Here is a 27,664-nt window from a genome sequence, read left to right on the forward strand (position 1 = left end):
GATATGAGTCTTTGCTTATTTTGTTTTGTGTTTTAAGATTTGATCCCTTGCTGGACACACCTATTTGGGAGATCCAAAATTATGTCATGACTTGTTAGAATTGCTCTCTATGCTTCCCTTAAATTTTTATGAGCAATGGACTTGCTCTAGTGCGTCACTTATATTTTTTTGAGCATGGTGTGCTTTAGTATTTTTGAAGAAATGCTCTCTTGCTTCACTTAGATTTATTTGAGAGTTAGTAAAATTTTCAAGAAATTCTCTCTTGCTTCACTTAAATTAATTTGAGAGAAAGAAAGAAATTTTATGCTCATGATCTTCACTTATATTTGTTTGAGCTTATGAAAAGCAACACATGAAAATTAGTCCCAAAGTAATAGATATCCAAGAAGGATATAATAAAACCTTTCATGAAGATCATTGGACAAAATAAACTTGATTCTTAGTAATAGTCTTGAGATATGATGATGTGATATGTGAGTTATGTTGATGAGTAATTATGCTTTAGTAAGAATATTGGTGTTAAGGTTTGTGATTTCCCTATGCAAGCACGAAAGTCAATAGTCATGCAATGAAATTATATCCTACTTGTGGTGCATTATTCGGTGTTATTTATGATTAATGCTTGCTTATGAGATTATCCTTTTCTTGGTTGGTCTCTTCTCAATCTTTTGCTAGCCTTCATTTTGCACTAAGTATGATCTCTACTTGTGCATCCAAAAACCTTTAAACCAGTTTTGCCACATGAGTCCACTATATCTACCTATATGCGGTATTCTTTTGCCGTTCTAAGCAAATTTGTATGTGCCATCTCTAATTTTCAAAATAAACTTCTCTTTTGTGTGTTTGTTTCGCTCGCGGAGCGGTGAGGGGTGGCTAATATTTTCCATGCTAGATGTGTTATTCTCAAGATGAGTGTTTATTCACTTGTCATTGCACGAGAGTAAGGGAAAGGTATTAGGGATGCCCAGTCCCGAAATGAAAAATGAATTTACTTTATGTTGTCAAATAATAAATTTCTTGAAAAGTGTTGGTATGGAGGGCAACCGTGGATACGGCTAGCCATGGAAAGTGAAAGTATGGTTGAAAAAGGAATAAACTTTTTTTTGGGAACCGCCTATGATATATCTAGCATGGAAAGTGTTGGGAACTCTAAGTCATTTTCGTTGGTGGGATGGATACACCTCCCAAAATGTTTTTATCTCTAAGTTTTTCGCTGTGAGCTCTGGCACCTCTACAAATCCCTACTTCCCTCTGCGAAGGGCCTTTCTTTTACTTTATGCAATTTCTATTTTTGAATTTGAGTCTCCATCTTCTCCAAAATCACCAACTAGGAGGCAATATGATCGTACTTAAGTATTGGGTGTAACTAATATGCGAGTGTGTTTCATGATTGGATCAATGGTTGAGCATGATGGGCTAGGGATAACTTATTTTAGCATTGATATTTTGAAAGACATGGTTGCTTGTTGATATGCTTGAGTATTTAAATTATCATTTCAAAACTAGACTATTGCTTTGAACAATATAAAAGTCCAAATGTCCATGCTATAAAGAAAAGAATAGGATATGACATGTTAGGCAGCATTCCACATCAAAAATTCTGCTTTTATCACTTCAACGTATCTTGGGGATACTGATACGTCTCCAACGTATCTATAATTTTTGCTTGTTCCATGCTGTTATATTATCAATCTTGGATGTTTTATAATCATTTTATATCATTTTTTGGTACTAACCTATTGACATAGTGCCAATTGCCAGTTGTTGTTTTCTACATGTTTTTTACATCGCAGGAAATCAATATCAGACGGAGTACAAACGCAACGAAACTTTACGGAGATTTTTTTTGGACCATAAGGAACGTAATGGGCCCTGGCTGCGCCTGGGGGGTGCCTCCAGGATGGCACAACCCACCAGTGCGCGCCAGGAGGCCCAGGCGCGCCCTGGTGGGTTGTGCCCACCCCGGGTGCCCCCCGGACCGCCTCTTTGCTCTATAAATACCCCAATATTCCCAAAACCCTAGGGGAGTCGACGAAATATTCATCCAGCCGCCGCAGAGTCCAGAACCACCAGATCCAATCTAGACACCATCTCGGATGGGGTTCACCACCTCCATTGGTGCCTCTCCGATGATGCGTGAGTTGTTCTTTGTAGACCTTCGGGTGCGTAGTTAGTAGCTAGATGGCTTCATCTCTCTCTCTCTCTGAATTCTCAATACAATGGTCTCTTGGAGATCCATATGATGTAACTCTTTTGCGGTGTGTTTGTTGGGATCGATGAACTTTGAGTTTATGATCACATCTATCTTTTTATATCCATGAAAGTATTTGAGTTTCTTTGATCTTTTTTATGCATGATATCTTATAGCCTCATATTTCTTCTCCGATATTTGGGTTTTGTTTGGCCAACTTGATCTATTTATCTTGCAATGGGAAGAGGTGCTTTGTAGTGGGTTCGATCTTACCGTGCTTGATCCGAGTGACAGAAAGGGAACCGACACGTATGTATCGTTGCTACTAAGGATAAACGATGGGGTCTATCTCTACATACATAGATCTTGTCTACATCATGTCACCATTCTTATTGCATGACTCCGTTTTTCCATAAACTTAATACACTAGATGCATGCTGAATAGCGGTCGATGTGTGGAGTAATAGTAGTAGATGTAGGCAGGAGTCGATCTACTAATATTGGACGTGATGCCTATATAATGATCATTGCCTGGATATCATCACGAGTATTTGAAGTTCTATCAATTGCCCAACAGTAATTTGTTCACCCACCGTTTGCTATTTTCCTCGAGAGAAGCCACTAGTGAAACCTACGGCCCCCGGGTCTCTTTCTCATATATTTGCCTTTGCGATCTACTTTTTCCTTGCATCTATTAAACCAAAAATACAAAAATACCTTGATGCAATTTGTTCTTATTTATTTTATGTGGCTTTCGATCTATTAATTACTACAAATTTATCTCACGTCCGTTTGCCTACTTGAGGCGCCGTACCCCGGAAGGGATTGACAACCCCTTTAACATGTCAGGTTGCGAGGATTTGTTATCTGTGCGCAGGGGCTGTTTACGCTGTGTTGCTTGGTTCTCCTACTAGTTCGATAACCTTGGTTTCATATCTGAGGGAAATACCTACCGCCGCTGTGCTGCATCATCCCTTCCTCTTTGGGGAAATACCGACGTAGCTTCAAGTGACATCAATGCCCATCTACATTTTCCTCCAGGAGATCCTTAACCATAGCAACACTAGGTTCTACTTTAATTTGTTCACCAGGTTTAGGTGTTCTAATATAACTTTTCTTGACCACAGTTGAAACTTTAGCATATTCTTTTATCCTAACAGGGAAAGGTGGTTTCTCAATATAAGCAGTAGGAACAACTGGATCAACATTATAAATTATGGTTTCCTCTTTAACTAGTACCGGTTCTTTAACTTCTTCTTTAATAGGTGGGTGATATTTAAACCACTTCTCTTTAGGGAGATCAACATGAGTAGCAAAGGATTCACAAAAGGAGGCTACTATCTCAGAGTCAAGTCCATATTTAGTGCTAAACTTTTGAAAAGCATCGGTATTCATAAAAGATTTAACACAATCATACTTAAGCTTAATACCTGTCTCTTTACCTTTGTCAAGTTCCCAATCTTCAGAGTTGTGCTTAATTCTTTCCAAAAGATCCCACCGGAATTCAATAGTCTTCTTTATAAAAGAACCAGCATAAGAAGTATCAAGCATGGATCGATCATTATGAGAAAGCCGAGCATAAAAATTATGGATAATAATTTCTCTTGAGAGCTCATGATTGGGGCATGAATACAACATTGACTTAAGCCTCCCCCAAGCTAGAGCGATACTTTCTCCTTCACGAGGCCAAAAATTATATATATAATTCCGATCACGATGAACTAGATGCATTGGATAATTTTTTTTGGTGGAACTCCAATTTCAATCGATTCCAATTCCAAGATCCAATATCATCGCATAGCCTATACCGTGCCAATGCTTTTTCCCTTCAAAGATAAAGGGAAAACCTTCTTCTTAACTTCATCTCCGGGTAAACTTGCAAGCTTAAACAATCCACAAATTTGTTCCACATATATCAAGTGCATATCAGGATGTTCGGTTCCATCTCCTGCATAAGGATTAGCTAGCAGTTGTTCTATCATACCCGAAGGAATTTCATATTCAATATTTTCAGTAGGTGCAATAGGTTGAGGGGTAGCTAATTGTGGTTCCGGTCGAGGTGAAGATACCCCAAACAAACCCCACAAAGGATTGTTTTCCATAGTAACAAGTGACAGTAAATTTAAGCATACTATATAAATGTTTCCTGACCAAATTCCACTTACCAAAGGCGCTTCACTCCCCGGGAACGGCCCCAGAAAATAGCCTTGATGAACCACAAGTATAGGGGATCAATTGTAGCTCTTTTTGATAAGTAAGAGTGTCGAACCCAACGAGGAGCAGAAGGAAATGACAAGTGGTTTTCAGCAAGGTAATGTCTGCAAGTGCTGAAATTGTAAGTAACAAAGTAGTTTGATAGCAAGATAATTTGTAACGAGCAAGTAACGGTAATAGTAGCAAAAGTGCAGCAAGGTAGCCCAATCCTTTTGAGGCAAAGGACAGGCCAAAACGGTCTCTTATAATAGGCAAAGCGTTCTTGAGGGTACACGGGAATTTCATCTAGTCACTTTCATCATGTTGGTTCGATTCGTGTTTGCTACTTTGATAATTTGGTATGTGGGTGGACCGGTTCTTAGGTGCTGTTCTTACTTGAAAAAACCTCCTACTTATGATTAAACCTCTCGCAAGAATCCGCAACTACGAGAAAAGTATTAAGAATAAGTTCTAACCATAGCATTAAACTTTTGGATCCAATCGGTCCCTTACAGAATAGCGCATAAACTAGGGTTTAAGCTTATGTCACTCTCGCAACCCATCATCTAATTACTACTCCACAATCCATTCCCTTAGGCCCAAATATGGTGAAGTTTCATGTAGTCGACGTTCACATGACACCACTAAGGGAATCACGACATACATACAATCAAAATATCGAACACATATCAATTTCACATGATTTCTTACAACATGATTTCTCCCGTGACCTCAAGAACAAAAGTAACTACTCCCAAATAATAATCATGCTCAAGATCAGAGGGGTATTAAATAGCATATTGGATCTAAACATATAATCTTCCACCAAATAAACCATATAGTAATCAACTACAAGATATAATCAACACTACTAGTCACCCACAAGCACCAATCTATAGTTCCGGTAAAAAGATTGGACACAAGAGATGAACTAGGGTTTGAGATGAGTGGTGCTGTTGAAGATGTTGATGGAGATTGCCCTCCCAAAGATGGGATAGGTGTTGGTGATGATGATGACGATGATTTCCCCCTCCGGGAGGGAAGTTCCCCCAGCGGAATCGCTCCGCCGGAGGGCAAAAGTGCTCCTGCCCAAGTTCCGCCTCGAGACGGAGGCGCTCCGTCCCGAATGTCCTCTCCTTATTTTTCTAGGTCAAAATGACTTATATACCAGAAGATGGGCACCGGAGGTGGCCCTGGATGAGCACAACCTACCAGGGTGCGCCTGGGGGCCCAGGCGCACCCTGGTGTCTTGTGCTCACCAGGGTGGCCCCCTCTGGTACTTATATGCTCCAATATTCCACACACACACACACACACACATATATATATATATCTATATATATATCATAAAATCCTCCGTAAAGTTTCAGCTTGTTTGGAGTTGTGCAGAATAGGTAGACTGACGTAGCTTTTCCAAGTCCAGATTTCCAGCTGCCGGAATTCTCCCTCTTTGTGTGTACCTTGCATATTATGAGAGAAAAGGCATTATAATTACTCCAAAAAGCATTATTATGCATACAAACATCATAAATAACAGTAGGAAAACATGATGCAAAATGGACGTATCAACTCCCCCAAGCTTAGACCTCGCTTGTCCTCAAGCAAAAACCAAAACCGAAAAACATGTCCACATTCTTAGAGAGAGAGGTGGGATAAAAACAAAATACGGACATAGAAGCATCATGTTGATTATAATAACAGCAACAAACTTAAACATAAGACTTTTATCATAGAACTTTTATTATAGACTTCTCATGAATAAATGACAATTCATCACACTATCGAAGTATAAAGCATAAACTCTATTAGAAACAAGCAAACTATGTTTTCAGTCAACTTTGCAACTACAGTTCATCATATTTTCAGGAAGGGTTACTTATCGGAGCCTTTAGGCAAGTCTACATACTCAACCATCATATAGTCTTCTATGATTGCTAACACTCACCGCATACATATGAGCAAAACGTTTCAACCAGACACATAGAAAGATAGTGGCTTATAGTTTCGCCTCCCAATGTATTCACCTCGGGGTTGATGTCAACAATAATAACTCAGCTACTCATATTCAACTAGACATATGTGCCTAGATCTTTCTGCACCACATGATGCTTGCCAAAGGAGAAAAATAAAAATGAATAGAGAGAAAACTTTGACTCTTTGCATAAAAGTAAATGCATAAAAGTAAACAATAGGCCCTTCACAGAGGGAAGCAGAGGTTGCTTTGCGTTTATTTGTTTGTATGCTCAACCTTAGTCCAAAAGAATGTCACGTTGTATTTCCCATTGTGATGGCAACCTTTATTATGCAGTATGTCGCTTTTATTCTTCACCATCACAAGTTCGTACAACACTCAATTTTCTCTTACACTAAATGATCTCACACTTTTAGAAGCAATTTTTATTGCCTTATTGCACCGATGACAACTTACTTGAGGGATCTAGCTCAATCCCTAGGTAGGTATGGTGGACTCTTGAAAATAAGATTTGAGTTTAAGGGTTTTTGGATGCACAAGTAGTATCTCTACTTGGTGCGGAATTTTTTGCTAGCAAAGATAGGGGCAAGCACCACATGTTAAAGGATCTATGACAATATAACTTCTATGTGAATATGAACAAACATAAATCATTAAGTTGTCTTCCTTGTCCAACGTCAACAATTTTGGCATATAATATTTTGATGGGGGCTCACAATCACAAAAGATTTCTAGGATAGTGTATTTATATGTGAATCTTCTCTTCCCTTATTAATTCTTTCATGAGTCGCATCATCAACCAATGCTATGTTTGTCAATGTCTAATAAAATTTCCTACTTATACTTTTCCTTATGTGGTGTTGTCACCTACCATAAGATTAGCATATGATCTTTTTAATTTATTTCCTTTCTTTTTATTTATTTCCCGTGACCTCAAGAACAAAAGTAACTACTCACAAATAATAATCTTGCTCAAGATCAGAGGGGTATTAAATAGCATATTGGATCTGAACATATAATCTTCCACCAAATAAACCATATAGTAATCAACTACAAGATGTAATCAACACTACTAGTCACCCACAAGCACCAATCTATAGTTCCGGTAACAAGATTGAACACAAGAGATGAACTAGGGTTTGAGATGAGATGGTGCTGTTGAAAAAGTTGATGGAGATTGCCCTCCCCAAGATGGGAGAGTTGTTGGTGATGATGATGATGATGATTTCCCCCTCCAAGAGGGAAGTTCCCCCGGCGGAATCGCTCCGCCGGAGGGAAAAAGTGTCCTGCCCAAGTTCCGCCTCGAGACAGCGGCGCTCCGTCCCGAAAGTCCTCTCCTTATTTTTTCTAGGCCAAAATGACATATATACCAGAAGATGGGCACCGGAGGTGGCCCTGGATGAGCACAACCCACCAGGGCGCGCCTGGGGGCCTAGGCGCACCCTGGTGTCTTGTGCTCACCAGGGTGGCCCCCTCTGGTACTTATTTGCTCCAATATTCCTCATATATTTCATAAAATTCTCCGTAAAGTTTCAGCTTGTTTGGTGTTGTGCAGAATAGGTAGCCTGACATAGCTTTTCCAAGTCCAGATTTCCAGCTGCCGGAATTCTCCCTCTTTGTGTGTACCTTGCATATTATGAGAGAAAAGGCATTATAATTACTCCAAAAAGCATTATTATGCATACAAACATCATAAATAACAGTAGGAAAACATGATGCAAAATGGACGTATCAATTCCCCCAAGCTTAGACCTCGCTTGTCCTCAAGCGAAAACCGAAATCGAAGGCCATGTCCACATGCTTAGAGAGAGAGGTGCGATAAAAACAAAATACGGACATAGAAGCATCATGTTGATTATTATAACATCAACAAACTTAAACATAAGACTTTTATCATAGAACTTTTATTATAGACTTCTCATGAATAAGTGACAATTCATCACACTATCGAAGTATAAAGCATTATCTCTATTAGAAACCAGCAAACTATGTTTTTAGTCAACTTCGCAACAACAGTTCATCATCTTTTCAGGAAGGGTCACGTATCGGAGCCTTTAGGCAAGTCCACATACTCAACCATCATATAGTCTTCTATGATTGCTAACACTCACCGCATACACATGAGCAAAACGTTTCAACCAGACACATAGAAAGATAGGGGCTTATAGTTTCGCCTCCCAATGTATTCACCTCAAGGGTGATGTCAACAATAAAAACTCATGCTACTCATATTCAACTGGACATATGTTCCTAGATCTTTCCTCACCACATGATGCTTGCCAAAGGAGAAAAAAAAACAGAATAGAGAGAAAACTTTGACTCTTTGCATAAAAGTAAATACATAAAAGTAAACGACAGGCCCTTCATAGAGGGAAGCAGAGGTTGCCATGCGCTTATTTGTTTGTATGCTCAACCCCTTAGTGCCAAAGAACGTCATGTTGTATTTCCCCTTGTGAAGGCAACCTTTATTATGCAGTCTGTCGCTTTTATTCTTCACCATCACAAGTTCGTACAACACTCAATTTTCTCTTACACTAAATGATCTCACACTTTTAGAAGCAATTTTTATTGCCTTATTGCACCGATGACAACTTACTTGAGGGATCTTGCTCAATCCCTAGGTAGGTATGGTGGAATCTTGAAAATAAGGTTTGAGTTTAAGGGTTTTTGGATGCACAAGTAGTATCTCTACTTGGTGCGAATTTTTGGCTAGCAAAGATAGGGGGCAAGCACCACATGTTAAAGGACCTATGACAATATAACTTCTATGTGAATATGAACAAACATAAATCATTAAGTTGTCTTCCTGGTCCAACGCAAATAATTTTGGCATATAATATTTTGATGGGGACTCACAATCACAAAAGATTTCTCGGATAGTGTATTTATATGTGAATCTCCCCTTCCCTTATTAATTCTATCATGAGTAGCATCATCAACCAATGCTATGTTTTGTCAATCTCTAATAAAATTTCCTACTTATACTTTTCCTTATGTGGTGTCGCACCTACCATAAGATTAGCATATGATCTTTTTAATTTATTTCCTTTCTTTTTATTTATTTCCCGTGACCTCGAGAACAAAAGTAACTACTCACAAATAATAATCATGCTCAAGATCAAAGGGGTATTAAATAGCATATTGGATCTAAACATATAATCTTCCACCAAATAAACCATATAGTAATCAACTACAAGATGTAATCAACACTACTAGTCACCCACAAGCACCAACCTATAGTTCTGGTAACAAGATTGAACACAAGAGATGAACTAGGGTTTGCGATGAGATGGTGCTATTGAAGATGTTGATCGTGATTGCCCTCCCCAAGATGGGAGAGTTGTTGGTGATGATGATGACGGTGATTTCCCCCTCCAGGAGGGAAGTTCCCCCGGCGGAATCGCTCCGCCGGAGGCCAAAAGTGCTCCTGCCCAAGTTCCGCCTCGAGACGGCGGCGCTCCTCCCGAAAGTCCTCTCCTTTTTTTTCTAGGTTAAACTGACTTATATACCAGAAGATGGGCACCGGAGGTGGCCCTGGATGAGCACAACCCACCAGGGCGCGCCTGGGGGCCCAAGCGCTCCCTGGTGTCTTGTGCTCACAAGGGTGGCCCCCTCTGGTACTTATTTGCTCCAATATTCCTCATATATTCCATAAAAATTCTCCGTAAAGTTTCAGCTTGTTTGGAGTTGTGCAGAATAGGTAGCCTGACGTAACTTTTCCAGGTCCAGATTTCTAGCTGCCGGAATTCTTCCTCTTTGTATGTACCTTGCATATTATGAGAGAAAAGGCATTAGAATTACTCCAAAAAGCATTATTATGCATAAAAACATCATAAATAACACTTGGAAAACGTGATGCAAAATGGACGTATCATACTGCAAGACACGCCATGACACCGATGTAGAGCAACTGCATCGACACACTGGCATTACTATTGTGATAGCCCCTACATGGCGCACACGTCGGCAAAACTATTGTGTGCGGTGGGTTTCCCCGGTCTTGGCAAAACTGGTGGTCTCACCTACAACCGCGTTCTCTACATCCGCAAGGCGCCCGCAACGGTACCCCTCAGGGAGAAAAACGTTGCCCCGATGGTACCATATGAACTCCACAAGGTGCAAAACATCATCGATTGCATCTTCGTCGTCCACATCATGCAAAATTTTGCGCCTCTAGCGATTGCGGCTACACCAACTATGACGAATTGTACATCGAACACACCTACTTCGACCACGTCTACATCACGATTAGTGGCCTCGACATCGAGCGCACAAGTACATCTACATCAACACATCGGCAACAACCCCAGTCAACAATGTCCGCTTCATCACTAGCATTCACTCCACTCTCACTGTGACCGTGGGAGGGTAGAGGAGAGACAGGGAAGGCACCGGAAGGGGATGCGGTCACTGCCCTAGGTGCCAACCAATCAGTGACGTTGGTGATGATGGCGAAGTGGAGAAGACGACGTGAGCACTGTACTTCAGATTATTCGCAATCGTCCGCTTCACCCCCGCTATGACTAATGAGGGATGTTAGAAGTATAATTGTGTAGAGGTAAGGAGACAGAGATAGAATAGTTTAAGCAAACTACGACTTGTCTTGTACTCAGAGCCTCGCCCCATATTGTACTATATATATACCTATATCAGGGTCAGATCAATACAACAACACAAATACTCTAGCCATCCTATATATTTCACACACCCCTCAAACCCAGTCCATATGTGAGGCAGATTTGAGGCCGTCCGGACGCGTCTACCCTATCGAAAGGGCCGACCTCGACCCCACATATATCTCTTCCCTATCCACATCCCAGACCAAATCTTAACCGTGTTTGCCACTCCACTCCATTTCTAGTCCGATCTGCCGAGTACCACTTGTGATCTCCGACCATTTCTGGCATGGCGGGCAGCAGATCTGAGTCCAACAACTCCGGATCCATCAACGAGGATCTCATCCCTTGCATGCACGGGGAGGAGTGAGTCATCCGGCTAGCTCTTCGCCGGACCCGGGAGGATACCCAACCGCGCGCCCTTGACAACGCCTCCATGCAAGTGTGGCATGGATCCAACAGCGGCTCGAGGCTCGTGACCGATCTGAAGTTGAGCTGTAGGAGTCCAACTAAGCTCTGTGTTGGGTCCTGGTCCTCGCGGTGTTAGGCTTCGAGTCCGAGGCCTAGCGTGCCTGCCGTGGGATGGCCAAGGAGTGCCGCTCCATGCTTCATAATGTACGTTGTGCTTCATAACTATGTGCTATGATCTATATGAATTAAAATGTGCGTTGTTTGATGTACGTTACATAAAAATGTATGGATTTAAGGTTTGCATATGAGAGGGAAGAATGTGGGCGCGGACAAATGAGTGGTGGTCGGCGCTTTTCCGGATGTGTTAGAGCATCTCCAACAGACGCGCAACGTGCGGCGCGCTAAAAACAATATATAGCGCCGGAATCGCCAGCTATTGCGCGTCGTGGTGTGCTGGCTCCAGCGGCTGCTGTAAAATATAGCACGCCTGAGCCGCTCCAACAGATGCGCTAAACTGCAGCGCGCGCGAGCAGCCGTCGCTTGCCATATGTTGCATTTTGGAGACAATATGGTGATATTTCAAACATCAAAACAAGACATAGCATAGTTGAGATCACCCAAACAAGTTCATGACATAAAAGTTCAAATTCATGCCCACATCATCATCCAACCAAGTTCATGACATAAAAGTTCACACAAACGAATGGCACATCAACAATCATGCCGCATCCTCGTCTTTGTCCTCCTCTTCCTCCGATTCAGCATCCTCATCCGAAGACGATTCTTCCTCCTCCTCTTCATTGTCGTGCGCCGCATCGTCATGTGGATCTCGGAAGGTGTTGGCAAGATCTTCAACGGCGTCATGCGAAGGTGTGTGATGAGGCACACCGGAAGACATTCCACCCATGTCGCCCGCAGGTGCTCCCATGCCTCTCATGAGAGACGCAAAACTCACGCCTCTCATGGTAGTTCCGAAGCCACCCATGCCTCCCATGGCCCCCATGGTAGCTCCGAAGCCACCCATGGCACCCATGCCGCCCATGGTAGCTCCGAAGCCACCGATGCCACCCATGCCGCCCATGCCACCGCCACCTATGCCGCCCATGCCACCCATGCCAACCATGGCTCTTTTTTGGACCAAGACTTCTTCACGGGCAAGAGTGATGTACTCCTTTTGCTTCTCATCGAGGGTAGATGTGTACATGAAGAACAAGTACTTCTCCCATTCCAATAACCTAGTTCGCTCCTCCATGGCCAATTTCTTCCCCTCCAATGCCACCTTCCTCTCCTCGGCCACCACCCTCCTCTCCTCGGCCGCGGCATTTTGGTTCCTTGCCATCTTCCTCACCTTGTTCGCTTCCTTTCTCGCCTACACAATAGCTTCCATAGCATTTTTTAGCTCGTCATTTGCTTTCCTCTTCTTCTTTTCTTTTCCGTCTTTCTTGCATCCATCCGGTCTTTTTGGCTTGGAGTACGAAACCGAGTTTGGTGTAGGGCTTCTCTTGCCATCATCACTTGATGCCTCCTCCCCATCATCATCCAAATCAATAGTTCGCTTGCGTTTGTTGCTCTCCTCATCATCATTGATAGCATCTCGGGGCTTCCATTTCTCATCATCCTTCAATTCTTCATAGCAATGAGGCAAGGTAAATGGTCTCCCTTTCTTGATCTTTCCTTTCTTGGTCTTCTTCTCCTCTCCTTGGAACAACTTTTGTGCAATAGTGAGCTACAAACAAAAAAACAAGTTAGCACTAGAAACACCAAGAAGAAGCATGATGAACATGGAAGAATCATGAAAGAAATGTCACTTACCCTATCTCTATCATTAATGCCAGTTGGGTTCAACTTGTCAACCGCCTTAAGTGCAGCCGCCCACCTTTGACAATCTTGGTTGATTGTCGACCACCGGGAGCGAAGAGATCTTCCAGAGCGGTCAATTCCACTTTTGTTGTGTACATCAAAGTGTTCCTTCATCCGGAGCCAATATGCATCTTGATACATTTCCAACGTATCTATAATTTTTAATTGTTCCATGCTGTTTTATTATCAATCATTTTATTGTCATTTTATCTCATTTTTTGGAGTAACCTATTGACATAGTACCAAGTGCTAGTTGCTGTTTTCCCCATGTTTTTTACATAGCAGGAAATCAATATCAGATGAAGTCCAAATGCCACGAAACTCCACGATGATTTTTTATGGGCCAGAAGGAAGGCAATGGGCCCTGGTTGCACCTGGGGGTGACCCGAGGGGGGCACAACCCACCAGGGCGCGCCAAGAGGCCCAGGCGTGCCCTGGTGGGTTGTGCCCACCTCGGGTGCCCCCCGGACCGCCTCTTTGCTCTATAAATACCCCAAAAATACCAGAACCCTAGAAGTGTCGACGAAATATTCATCCAGCCGCCGCAGAGTCCAGAACCACCAGATCCAATCTACACACTATCTCGGAAGGGGTTCACCACCTCCATTGGTGCCTCTCCGATGATGCGTGAGTAGTTCCTTGTAGACCTTCGGGTCCATAGTTAGTAGAGATGGCTTTCTCTCTCTCGCTGAATTCTCAATACAATGGTCTCTTGGAGATCCATATGATGTAACTCTTTTTGCGGTGTGTTTGTTGGGATCTGATGAACTTCGAGTTTATGATCAGTTATATCTTTTTACATCCATGAAATTTATTTGTGTTTCTTTGATCTCTTATAGCCTTGTATTTCCTCTCCGATATTTGGGTTTTGTTTGGCCAACCTGATCTATTTATCTTGCAATGGGAAGAGGTGCCTGGTAGTGGGTTCGATCATACGGTGCTCGATCCCAGTGACAAAAAGGGAACCGACACGTATGTATCGTTGCTACTAAGGATAAAAGACGAGATCTATATCTATCGCCATATAGATAAACGGATCTTGTCTACATCATGTCATCGTTCTTATTGCATTACTCCGTTTTCCATGAACTTAATACACTAGATGCATGCTGGATAGCGGTCGATGTGTGGAGTAATAGTAGTAGATGCAGGCAGGAGTTGGTCTACCTATCTTGGACGTGATGCCTATGTAATGATCATTGCCTGGATATCGTCATAATTATTTGAAGTTCTATCAATTGTCCAACAGTAATTTGTTTACCCACCGTTTGCTATTTTTGTCGAGAGAAGCCATTAGTGAAACCTACGGCCCCCGGGTCTTCTTTCTCATATATTTGCTTTGCGATCTATTTTATTTGCACTTTTTATTCATATCTATTAAACCAAAAATCCAAAAATACTTTGCTGTACTTTATTTTATTTGTGATCTATTATTTCAATCTATTACAACTTTCTCCCGTCAACACGCAATTTCTGGCGCCATACCCCGAAAGGACACGTCGAGTTGCGAGGTGTTGTTATTTGTGTGCAAGGGATATTTACGTTGTGTTGCTTGGTTCTCCTACTAGTTCGATAACCTTGGTTCCATTTCTGAGGGAAATACTTACCGCCGCTGTGCTGCATCATCCCTTCCTCTTTGGGGAAATACCGATGTAGCTTCAAGTGACAACTGAAGGAATTTTTGGCGCCGTTGCCGGGGAGGATCTTCAACATAACCAGGTACCTAATCACAAATCTCATCTCCTTGCAATTTACATTATTTGCCATTTGCCTCTCATTTTCCTCTCCCCCACTTCACAAAAATTTGCCATTTTATTTGCCTCTCTTTTTCCGTTCGTTGTTTTATTGCCGGATCTGTTTTTGAGTGCAATGTTGTTGTGTAGTCATCATGACTCAAGAGAACACCAAGTTATGTGATTTCTCAAACACCAAAAACAATGATTTTATTGGCACTCCGCTTGCTCCTCCCACCACTAGTGCGGAGACTTGTGATATTAATACTACTTTGCTGAATCTTGTTATGAAAGACCAATTTTCCGGTACTCCTAGTGAGGATGCCGCGTCCCATCTTAATACCTTCGTGGAATTATGCGATATGCAAAAGAAAAAAGATGTGGACAATGATGTGGTCAAGATGAAATTATTTCCGTTTTCTTTGCGTGATTCTACAAAAATTTGGTTCTCTTCTTTGCCTCGCAATAATATCGATTCTTGGAATAAGTGCAAAGATGCTTTTATCACTAAGTATTTTCCTCCCGCAAAAATTATTTCCCTTAGAACCCAGATCATGAATTTCAAGCAACTTGAACGTGAGCATGTTGCACAATCTTGGGAAAGGATGAAAATGATGCTAAGGAATTGCCCAACTCATGGGTTAAATCTTTGGATGATCATACAAAAATTTTATGCGGGATTGAATTTTGTTTCTCGTAATCTTTTAGATTCCGCCGTGGGTGGTACTTTTATGGAAATTACTTTGGGTGAAGCCACCAAATTGCTTGATAATATCATGGCAAATTATTCACAATGGCATACCGAAAGTGCTCCTACTAGTAAAAAAGTTAATTCGGTTGAAGAAGTTTCTTCTTTGAGTGATAAAGTTGATGCTCTTATGAAATTGGTTGCTAGTAAAAGTGCTCCTATTGATTTTAATGATATGCCTTTGTCTACTTTGATTGAGCAAAATGGTGATGCCATTGATGTGAATTTTATCTCTAGAAATAATTTCAACAACAATGCTTATAGAGGTAATTTTAATCCTAGGCCGTTTCCTAGTAATTCCTCTAATAATTATGGCAATTCCTATGGAAATCAATCTTATAATAATAATAAGAACACCTCTGATCTTGAGAATAATATTAAAGAATTTATCAACACACAGAAAGTTTTCAACACTTCCATAGAAGAAAAGTTGAATAAGGTTGATGATTTGTTTAGAAGTGTTGATAGAATTGCTCATGATGTGGAAAATCTCAAGATGAAATTTTTTGTGCCTAAAGTAGATGAATCTATTAAAGCTCTTTATGTTTCTATGGATGAAAGTAAGTAAAGAACTGCTATGCTTAGAGCTAAAAGAGAATTTTTAGAGAAAGCTTTTTCTAGTGATTGTTATTGCAAAAATGATGAAGATCTTAAAATGATTGGTGTTTCTTCTATTTATTCCTTGTTTAGTAAAGTTAAGAATGATGAAAAAGGGACTGGAGAAGAGTCAACTTCAGGTAGAAGGAGTCCCAATGTTTCGGAGGGTGAAAATCTTGTTGAGAAAATTGATGAAAGTGGGTTTGGAGAGGTCAAAACTTTAGCTAGTGATGTGCCCACTCTTTTGGATTACAAAGACTTTAACTATGATAGTTGCTCTTTGATTGATTGTATTTCTTTGTTGCAATCCATGATAAATTCACCCCATGCCTATGAACAAAATAAAGCTTTTACTAAACATATTGTTGATGCTATGATGAAAGCTTTAGAAAAAATTGTAATTAGAAGTATCAATTCCTAGCAAATTGCATGATGAATGGGACCCTACTATCAAAGTCAAGATTAAAAATTATGAGTGTTTTGCTTTGTGTGACTTGGGTGCTAGTGTTTCTACAATTCCGAAATCTTTATGTGATGTGCTTGGTCTTACTAATCTTGAAGAATGTTCTTTGAATTTGCACTTGGCGGATTCTACTATTAAAAAGCCTATGGGAAGGATTAATGATGTTCTTATTCTTGCAAATAGGAATTATGTGCCCACAGATTTTATTGTTCTTGATATTGATTGCAATCTGTCTAGTCCAATTATTCTTGGTAGACCGTTTTTACGCACTATCGGTGCCGTGATTGATATGAAAGAAAGAAATATTAAGTTCCAATTTCCTTTGAGGAAGGGTATGGAACACTTTACTAGAACAAGAATTAGGCCACCTTATGAATCAATCATGAGAGCATCTTATAGATCTCGAACCAAAGATGAGAAAACTTAGATCCTTGCCTTATGCCTAGCTAAGGGCGTAAAACTATAGCGCTTGTTGGGAGGCAAGCCAATGAATAAAATTTATTTTTGCTTTTTGCTTTCTGTTCTTGAGTGTTAGCACAATTATGCTACTGTTATGATTGTGTTTTTTGTGTTTTAATTAGTGTTTATGCCAAGTAGAACCAATAGGCTCTTCTTGGGTGATAGATGTTTGATCTTGCTGAAAGAGACAGAAACTTTGTGCTCACGAAAATAATTGTTAAAATTCACCAGAACGTGATAAAATTCCAATTCTGTTTGCAGAAGATCAATATACAAATTATCCAGATTGTACTAGTTTTTTTATAATTTTTGGAGTTATAGAAGTATTCGAACAAATTAGATTGCTACAGACTGTTCTGTTTTGACAGATTCTGTTTTCTTTGTGTTGTATGCTTATTTTGATGGCTCTATGGTTATCTTTGATGAGTTTTTGCCATAGAAAAGTTGGAATACAGTAGATATAATGCAAAAACAAAATAAGAATTGGTTTGATACAACACTTATAGTAGTGGTTTATTTTTCTTACACTAACGGATCTCACGAAGGTTTTGTTGAGTTTTGTGTGATTGAAGTTTTCAAGTTTTGGGTTATCTTACGATGGATGAAGGAAGGATGTAAGAGCCTAAGCTTGGGGATGCCCCGGCATCCCAAGCTATTATCCAAGAATGAGCAACCCACTAAGCTTGGGGATGCCCCCGAGTGGCATCCCCGCTTTCTTCCAAGAACTATCGGTATTTTACTCGAGGCTATATTTTTATTCATCACATGATATGTGTTTTGTTTGGAGCGTCTTGTATGATATGTGTCTTTGCTTGTTTTATTTTGTGTTTGAAGTCATCAATCCTTGCTGAACACACCTATTTGAGAGAGCTAAAATTATATCATGACTTGTTAGAATTGCTCTCTATGCTTCACTTAAATCTTTTATGAGCTAGGACTTGCTCTAGTGCTTCACTTATATCTTTTTGAGCATGGTGTGCTTTGTTATTTTTGAAGAAATGCTCTCTTGCTTCACTTAGATTTATTTGAGAGTTAGTAAAATTTTGAAGAAATTCTCTCTTGCTTCACTTAAATTATTTTGAGAGAAATAAAATTTGTTATGCTCATAATCTTCACTTATATTTGTTTTGAGCTTATGAAAAGCAACATTAGTCCCAAAGTGATAGATATCCAAGAAGGATAAAGAAAAATAAAATGTCATGAAGATCATTGGACAAAATAAACTTGATTCTTAGTAATAGTTTTGAGATATGATGGTGTGATATGTGAGTTATGTTGATGAGTAACTGTGCTCTAGTAGGAATATTGGTGTTAAGGTTTGTGATTCCCTATGCATGCACGAAAGTCAATAATCATGCAATGAAAATTATATCCTACTTGTGGTGCATTATTCAGTGTTAATTATGCTTAGTGCTTGCTTATGAGATTATTCGTTTCTTGGTTGGTCGCTTCCCAATCTTTTGCTAGCCTTCACTTTGCACTAAGTATGATCTCTCCTTGTTCATCTAAAATCCTTTAAACAGTTTTGCCACATAAGTCCACTATATCTACCTATATGCGGTATTCTTTTGCCGTTCTAAGCAAATTTGCATGTGCCATCTCTAATTTTCAAAATAAACTTCTCTTTTGTGTGTTTGTTTCGCTCGCGGAACGGTAACAGGTGGCTAATATTTTCCATGCTGGATGTGTTATTCTCAAGATGAGTGTTTATTCACTTGTCATTGCACGAGAGTAAGGCAAAGGTCGTAGGGATGCCCAGTCCCGAAATGCAAAAATGAATTTACTTTATGTTGTCAAATAATAAATTCCTTGGAAAGTGCTAGTATGGAGGGCACCCGTGGATACAGTTAGCCATGGAAAGTGAAAGAATGGTGGAAAAAGGAATAAACTTTATTTTCTGTTTGGGAACCGCCTATGGCATATCTAGCATGGAAAGTGTTGGAAACTCTAAGTCGTTCTCGTTGGTGGGATGGATACACTTCCCAAAATGTTTTTATCTCTAATTTTTCGCTTTGGGCTCTGGCACCTCTACAAATGCCTACTTCCCTCTGCGAAGGGCCCTTCTTTTACTTTATACAATTTTTATTTTGAAATTTGAGTCTCCATATTCTCTCATAAAAAGCACCAACTAGGAGGCAATATGATCGTGCTTAAGTATTGGGTGTAGTTAATATTCGAGTGTGTTTCATGAATGGATCAATGTTTGAGCATGATGCGCTAGGGATAACTTATTTTAGTGTTGATATTTTGAAGACATGGTTGCTTGTTGATATGCTTGAGTATCTAAATTATTATGTCAAAACTAGACTATTGGTTTGAATCACATAAAAGTCCAAATGTCCATGCTATAAAGAAGAAAAAAATATGATATGACATGATGAACAGCACTCCACATTAAAAATTCTGTTTTTGTCACTTACCTACTCGAGGACGAGTAGGAATTAAGCTTGGGGATGCTGATACGTCTCCAACGTATCTATAATTTTTGATTGTTATTATCAATCTTGGATGTTTTATAATCATTTTATAGTTATTTTATATCATTTTTTGGTACTAACCTATTTACATAGTGCCAAGTGTCAGTTGCTGTTTTTTGCATGTTTTTTACATCGCGGGAAATCAATATCAGATGAAGTCCAAATGCCGCGAAACTCCACGGTGATTTTTATGGGCCAAAAGGATGGCAATGGGCCCTGGTTGCACCTGGGGGTGCCTCGAGGGGGGCACAACCCACCAGGGCGCGCTAGGAGGCCCAGGCGTGCCCTGGTGGGTTGTGCCCACCTCGGGTGCCCCCCGGACCGCCTCTTTTCTCTATAAATACCCAAAAATACCAGAACCCTAGAAGCGTCGACGAAATATTCATCCAGCCGCCGCAGAGTCCAGAACCACCAGATCCAATCTAGACACCATCTCGGATGGGGTTCACCACCTCCATTGGTGTCTCTCCGATGATGTGTGAGTAGTTCCTTGTAGACCTTCGGGTCCTTAGTTAGTAGCTAGATGGCTTTCTTTCTCTCACTGAATTCTCAATACAATGGTCTCTTGGAGATCCATATGATGTAACTCTTTTTGCGATGTGTTTGTTGGGATCTGCTGAACTTCGAGTTTATGATTAGTCATATCTTTTTATATCCATGAAAGTTATTTGAATTTTTTGATCTCTTATATGCATGATCTCTTATAGCCTCGTATTTCTTCTCCGACATTTGGGTTTTGTTTGGCCAACTTGATCTATTTATCTTGCATTGGGAAGAGGTGCCCGGTAGTAGATTCGATCTTACGGTGCTCGATCCCAGTGACAGAAAGTGAACCGACATGTATGTATCGTTGCTACTAAGGATAAAAAGACGAGATCTATATCTACCGCCATATAGATAAACGGATCTTGTCTACATCATGTCATCGTTCTTATTGCATTACTCCGTTTTTCCATGAACTTAATACACTAGATGCATGCTGGATAGCGGTCGACGTGTGGAGTAATAGTAGTAGATGCAGGCAGAAGTCGGTCTACTAATCTTGGACGTGATGCCTATGTAATGATCATTGCCTGGATATCGTCATAATTATTTGAAGTTCTATCAATTGCCCAATAGTAATTTGTTTACCCACTGTTTGCTATTTTTCTCGAGAGAAGCCACTAGTGAAACCTACGGCCCCCGGGTCTTCTTTCTCATATATTTGCTTTGCGATCTATTTTATTTGCATTTTTTATTCAGATCTATTAAACCAAAAATCCATAAATACTTTGCTGCATTTTATTTTATTTGCGATCTATTATTTCAATCTATTACAACTTTCTCCCGTCAACACGCAATTTCTGGCGCCATATCCCGAAAGGGATTGACAACCCCTTTAACACGTTGGGTTGCGAGGTGTTGTTATTTGTGTGCAAGGGCTGTTTACGTTGTGTTGCTTGGTTCTCCTACTGGTTCGATAACCTTGGTTTCATTTCTGAGGGAAATACCTACCGCCACTGTGCTGCATCATCCCTTCCTCTTTGGGGAAATACCGCCGTAGCTTCAAGCACATCACATCTCTACTTTGATCTCCTCCAATGGAGGGATCCCTCGACACTTGCAACCAATCATTGCATAGCAAGATGTCTTCGTCCATGGTGTAGTTGCCCCCTCTTCCTTTCGCTGCATCGACGATGCCCTCACCATCCTCGTCCACCTCAAACTCATGATCATCGTAATGCATCTCATTGGTTTGAGACAAATGAGAAGTGTTGGAGCCAACACCCATAGTTGACATTTATGCCTCATCATTGAAACAACAAAGTATATACAACAAAGCAAATAAGCTATCCATATGTATGCATTCAAAAAACAACAACAAAAACAAAAAGTTGGCGAAATTTTACCTTGTGGGCATTCCATTGAACACCTTGTGCGCGTCGGCCGCCGGCTCAACAAGTGAGCTTGCCGGCGCTTCGGTCGCCGCCGCGCCCATCGCACGCCCTACAAGCTTCTTCGGCCGCCTAGAGTGCCATCCGCCGTCTTGTTCTTCTTCGCGGACACCTTGCCCTTCTTCGCCCGCGCCGCATTTGGGAGCTTCGAGAGGGGGGCACGTGGCTTCACGGCGGGCGCCGACGCGACCCCACACGCCGCCGAGGTCGTTTGTGGCGGCATGAAAAGGCCGCGCGCGATGCCGGTGCTTGGAGGAGCACCGGCGGAGGAGAAGCCAAAGCTCCCCGCGCTAGGGTTTGCGGCGGCGGCGGCGGAGGGGTCGCGGGTGTAGGAAGGGGTGAGAGGGATGTCAGCGTGTCCGTCTATCGGGCGAATTCGCCGGCGGCGGCGCGGGCGGGGCGAAAGCGGCATGGCGAAGAGGGTGCGGCGCGGGCGCTCGTGTGTGCAGCGCGCAGAAGCGGGCGTAGCAAATAAACGACGCGGGATGGCGTTTCGGACCGCATGCTAAACTCTTTATACCGTGCGTCCGGTTATTGCGCCTTTGCTAGAGCTCCCGGAGCGGTTACGTACGCTAAAAATTTAAAAATGTTAGCGCGGCTGTTGGAGATGCTCTTAGCCGACGTATAAGGTTGAAATTATTTCAGTCCGGTTGTAGAATGCTCTTAGCCCAAGTCGAGACCAAGATGAGCTAGGTAAATGATATGCACCCCTAAAAAAAATAAATGATATGCCCTCTGGACAGACGTACGACACGCACACGAGATACTAACTCACCACCGACAAGATTATTATGAATGCACTCCAGAGTCTGCACCTGGAAATAGCTAGCTAATCCCCCACAACCCGCACCCGAATCTGCTAGAACTATATTTTTTTCAATCCCAGTACCAAATATTCTATCCTATTTAGCACTCCCCTTCTTCCTCCTCGTCTCATCTCATCTCATCTCCCCCACCGAACCACAACATACCACACCAGAAATCTTGCTATGAACTCGATATTGCTGCAATGGAACCGCCGATAGAGGTCTAGCTAGCGGCTGGAAGATTCGGATCAGCTTGCCGTAGGGGCCGGAAAACCCGATTGAGCTAGTTTAATTAAGAAGGTTCAACACAGAAAAGAATGGTCCATCTTTTGCAATGCAGTGGCAGTAGCCACATGCCGTTGCCTCTGTTCTTCCTCTCGGTCCTCCTTCTCCTCCCCTCCGTGGAGTCAGCACATTCAGATGCCGGTAAGACCTCCAGTGCTCATCTCAATGTTTCTAGTTTGAAACAGTCATTCCACATTTCCATGGTAGTTTCTTACTCAACTATACTTTCTCAATTTCTGTCACAGGGAGGTTGCCACTGATGTTACTAGAGATTGGCAGCAGTAAGGTACAAATAATCAGCAAGTTGTTGCTGTTGTCTGATGTACCTTTGCTCGTGCTACAGTGCTAATTAAGCATTGTTTTGTTAATGTCATAGGAGGAGGAGGGGGGACGCAGAGGGGAGATGATGAAGATGGAGCGGAGGGGCCTGATCGGATCAAGGCCACCAAGGTGTGAGAGGGTGTGCATGTCTTGTGGCCACTGCGAGGCAGTGCAGGTGCCCATAGTGCCACAAGATCACAAGCAGAGAGCTGGCCGAGAACACCATGATGCGGCGAGTGACATCGGTGCAGCGATGCTCGCCGCCTACAGGGTCAATGGTGGCATCTCCGACTACAAACCTCTGAGCTGGAAGTGTAGGTGTGGAGGCATGATACTTGATCCATGAAGTATTCAACAGTCTCAACTTCTCAGCTCAACAATCAGGATCACTTCAATTGTGCAAATATGTATAGAGATGCCCTGAATTTTTTCCCACTTTTTCTTTCTTTTTCTTCTCCTTTTCAAGTTTCCTCCAGACCAGAGGTTCAAGAGGGAGAATGAGCTGCAAATTTCTTGTACATTTAGGAAGCATTTTTGTCCACAAAATATAATCACTGAATGTACCATGACCTGGCCTGACTTTAAGGCAGTAGAGGCAAGTGAATTATTTAGTCTGCATTTATTTCAAAAAAAAAAATTGAAAGACTCGGCAAATCACCGGCTTCATTGATTTAGCAGAAAGCAGCGGAAACATGTAGATCAAGTGATCAAGTGGATGAAATTAGAAAAGTACAGCTATCTCCCCTCTGATTAGGCTAATTTTCACTAATTGTGTCCCCCAAGGGAGGCTCTATGAATTTGGCTCCGGCCAATCTCCATTGCTCGATATTGGTCCTAATCGCCCCGATGACATCTTCCACCCGAGGTGTTTTTGCCCGGAAAACGCAGTGGTTTCTTTCCTTCCATAATTCCCAGGCGATCATGATGATCAGAGTTCTGATTCCGCGCCTGTTTGCGGTAGCAGTCTTGTTGATGAGGAGTTGGCAAGTCTGAGCCGAGCTGAGCAGAGACCTCGTGTCTGGTGCGAGCGAAGAGCAGCCCGACCATCTGGCACATTTCCCCCAAACCTGTTGCGAGAAGCTGCAGCCCCAAATCAGATGGGTAGATGTTTCCAAAATTCTGGTGCATGGAGGGCAGAAATAGCCATTGGGCCAGCCTCTTCTCTGCAATCTGTCATTGCACCACAGGCGGTCTCTGACTATGAGCCACATGAATATTTTGAGCTTGTTGGGTGCCCAGACCTTCCAGATGAAGCTGTTGTAAACTGGGTTGGGGGTCTGCTGACATTGCATCTGGTAAGCCGATTTGGCAGTGTATGTACCTTCGCGAGTGAGCTTCCAAGTCATTTCATCTTCTTGGTCAGGAGCCATGGTAATGTGTGTTGCGTTGATGAGCCGCCACATCTGAAGAAACTGAGGTGCTATTGCGGCAGTATCTCCATGTTGCAAATCTGAAATCCACTGCTCATTGGCTAGAGCCATCCGAACTGACCTGTTTTTGCGCCTCGCGTGACTGAACAGAGCAGGGAAGGCTGTGGACAGTGGCTCGTCACCGATCCAGCTATCTTTCCAGAAGTTGGTCTTGTTTCCATTGCCAACTTGGATTGATGTCGCTTTGCCGAACAGAGCCCTTTCATGATCGTCAGGAGTAGGGGTCACAGCAACCCCAGGCTTATCCGGCCGCTCCCATGCGAGCCACTGCCATCGCAATCTCAGCGCACGGTTGAATTTTTGTAGGTCCAGTAAACCAAGGCCTACACAGTCTAGAGGGGAGCAAACCTTTTCCCAGGAGACCTTGCACTTTCCACCAGAGAGCTCATCGTCTTGTGCCCATAGGAAGCGTCTTCGTGATTTGTCCATTTCCTTCAGGATTTTCTTTGGTATCTTCAGTGCAGTCATCGCAAAAGTTGGTAGGACAGAGAGGACGCATCTGACGAGGACTCTTCTCCCAGCTATATTAAGGAGCTTGCCCTTCCAGCCGGCCAGCCGTGCTTTCAATCTGTCGATCAGGAATTGGAAATGCGCCATTCTGAGACGAGTTGGCGAGATTGGGAGCCCCAGGTAAGTTATCGGGAAACTGACAATCTGTCCACCAAAACCCTGTAGCAAATCCGGCACATTCAGATCTTCACAGCAGATTGCAACAACTGATGATTTTCTTTGATTCAGTTTCAGTCCGGTGGCTTGTCCAAAACTGTCCAACAGATCAAGCAGCTTGCCCACCTCCTGAGCAGATGGATTTGCGAAGATAACAGCGTCATCGGCGTATAAGCTAACCCGCAAGCTTGGACCGCGGCCCGGCAGAGGCGCCAGGACCCCAAGATCGGACGCAGCAGCAAGCAGATGGTGGAGCGGGTCAATTGCGATGATGAAGAGCAGAGGGGAGAGGGGGTCGCCCTGTCTTAATCCTTGCATGTGCCAGAAGTGATCGCCCGACTCCCTGTTTAGCAGCACCGAAGAAGAGGCCGACGATAGCATTAGCGCAATCCAATCGCGCCATCTCGGGGGAAAACCCAGCTTTTGCATAAGCTCCAGGAGATAAGCCCAGGAGATAGAATCGAAAGCTTTTGCAATATCCAGCTTGAACAGGAGGGCCCTTTTCTTCTGCCGATGGAGCGCCCTGACATAGCCCTGCACGTATTGGTAGCTTTCATGCAAGCATTTTCCCTTCTGGAACGCCGTTTGTGCAGGGGAAATCAGGTCTTGTAGTCGAGACGCCAGCCTCATGGACAGCACTTTTGCAATCAGCTTAGCAATGGAATGAATGAGGCTGATCGGTCGGAAGTGGCCCATCTTTGTTGCTCCATCCTTCTTTGGCAGCAAGGCAATGAAGGCAGTGTTTAGATCAGCAAAGTTGTCACCCGCTAGGCTGTAGAACTTTTGGAAAACCGCCATGATATCTTGTTTGATAATGTGCCAACATGATCTGAAGAACTTGCCGGTGTAACCATCCAGCCCGGGAGCTTTTTCAGTCAGAGATGCCTTGATGGCAGCCCAGATTTCTTGCTCACAGAAAGGTAGATCAATGCCTTGCAGGTCGACGGCTGGTAGCTGAAGCAGGTCCCAGTTTAGCGTGCAACTCCGTTGCAGGGATTCGCCAAGGCCGCAGGCGAAGTGATCGAAGGCCAGCTGAGCTTTCTCCCGCGGCTCTGTGACAATGGCGTCGCCCTTTTTGATGGAGTGGATGTAATTTTTTCTACGACGCGAGAGGAGGCGGGCATGGAAGAACTTTGAGTTGGCATCTCCCGCGCGGAGCCAAGAAATCCTGGAGGCCTGCTTCTTGCGAGCCCTTTCAATTGCTGCCAGCCCGAGAACCTTCAATTTAAGCTGCTTCCTCAGGTGAAGCTCATCAGTTGACAGCGGTCTGGCCTCCTGCGCCACGTTGAGCCTCATGATAACCTCGTTTGCAATGTGGAATTGAAGTTTTGCACCCCCAAACAAGCTTTTGCTCCAAACCTTTAGATCCACCGCTACTCTTTCCATCTTCTTTTTCATCCCGACGAACGGGCAGTCGTGGCGGACAGGCCTCTCCCATGCGTGCTGCACTGTCTCCTGGAAGTGAGGGAAAACTGTCCAAAATTCTCAAATCTGAACCTTGCCTTGGTGACAGGCCTAACTCCATTAGCCAGCACCAGAGGGCAATGATCAGAGAACGAAGTGGAAGCCGCCATGAGGACGAAACTTGGGTGCATATCCTCCCATGCCAGGTTACAGAAAACTTCGTCGATACTGCAGAGAGTTGGGTCCTCCCTCTCACTGCTCCACGTAAATCTCCTGTTTTTGCATTTGACCTCTTTCACCCCGGCGAGGTCAATTGCTCTGCGGAAACGGCCCATCATCCTTCTGTTGATGTTGCAGTTGTTCTTGTCTCTAGCTTGGTATATCATGTTGAAATCGCCATTCAGCATCCATGGCTTTGTTGCAGGCGGCGCAACCGCAGCCAGTTCCGACAGAAAGTTGGCTTTCTGTTGGTCGTCCGTCGGGGCGTAGACCGTAGTCATCCAAAACGAGCAGCCTGTACTAATGATCTTCACCCTTGCAGTGATGGAGAAACTAGCGATGATTTGATCCGTGATCTCGACGGTCTGCTTGTCCCAGAAAATTGCCGCGCCCCCTCTCGTGCCCATTGCCGGAAGCACGACGCAGCCCTGCAGAAGATTTCCCCCAACGTCGCGAGCCATGTCAGGAGTCCATGTCTCCAATTTAGTTTCTTGAAGGTTTAGGATTGAAATCTTATTTGCCTGCGCCACCTCTCTAACTGCAGATCGTCTAGCCGGCGCGTTCAGGCCCCTAACGTTCCACGACATGATTCTGTAATTTGTGTCAAACATGGAGACAGTGGTGTTCGCTTCGTCGACTAACATATAAAACAGAGGGGTTACAGCACACATTACATCTATCCAGGGGGCACCGCCGGCCTCCAATAGACCCAAAATCCCGGCGATGACTACAAACTGATCCTGCTAACCGAAGACTACACATGAAGACTAATCCTAACTAGAACTGGTTTAAGACCAGTCGTCGACGAAGACTAGAAGCTAAAACTAACATGATCAAACTACATCCTCAACATCCGTGCCGGCCATCCCGGCCGCGATT

The 27,664-nt window shown here is 42.9% G+C and overlaps 1 protein-coding gene across 1 annotated transcript; it reads left to right on the forward strand.

The window, feature by feature from the left end:
• The first annotated feature begins 22,475 nt into the window (after positions 1-22,475).
• LOC123049258 (EPIDERMAL PATTERNING FACTOR-like protein 2) lies at positions 22,476-23,656 on the forward strand. The gene is made up of 3 exons (XM_044472203.1): positions 22,476-22,886; positions 22,991-23,031; positions 23,122-23,656. The coding sequence occupies exons 1-3, from the start codon at positions 22,778-22,780 to the stop codon at positions 23,410-23,412; spliced, it is 441 nt and encodes a 146-aa protein (XP_044328138.1). The 5' UTR covers positions 22,476-22,777; the 3' UTR covers positions 23,413-23,656.
• The last annotated feature ends 4,008 nt before the right edge of the window (positions 23,657-27,664 follow it).

This window comes from Triticum aestivum, chromosome 2D, assembly GCF_018294505.1.
Source record: "Triticum aestivum cultivar Chinese Spring chromosome 2D, IWGSC CS RefSeq v2.1, whole genome shotgun sequence".
NCBI lineage: Eukaryota > Viridiplantae > Streptophyta > Magnoliopsida > Poales > Poaceae > Triticum > Triticum aestivum.

Coding starts and splice junctions, on each gene's coding strand:
- LOC123049258 (XM_044472203.1), top strand. CDS start 22,778: ATGGTCCATCTTTTGCAATGCAGTGGCAGTAGCCACATGCCGTTGCCT. Junction 22,887..22,990: donor GTCAGCACATTCAGATGCCG/GTAAGACCTCCA, acceptor TTTCTGTCACAG/GGAGGTTGCCACTGATGTTA. Junction 23,032..23,121: donor TAGAGATTGGCAGCAGTAAG/GTACAAATAATC, acceptor TTAATGTCATAG/GAGGAGGAGGGGGGACGCAG.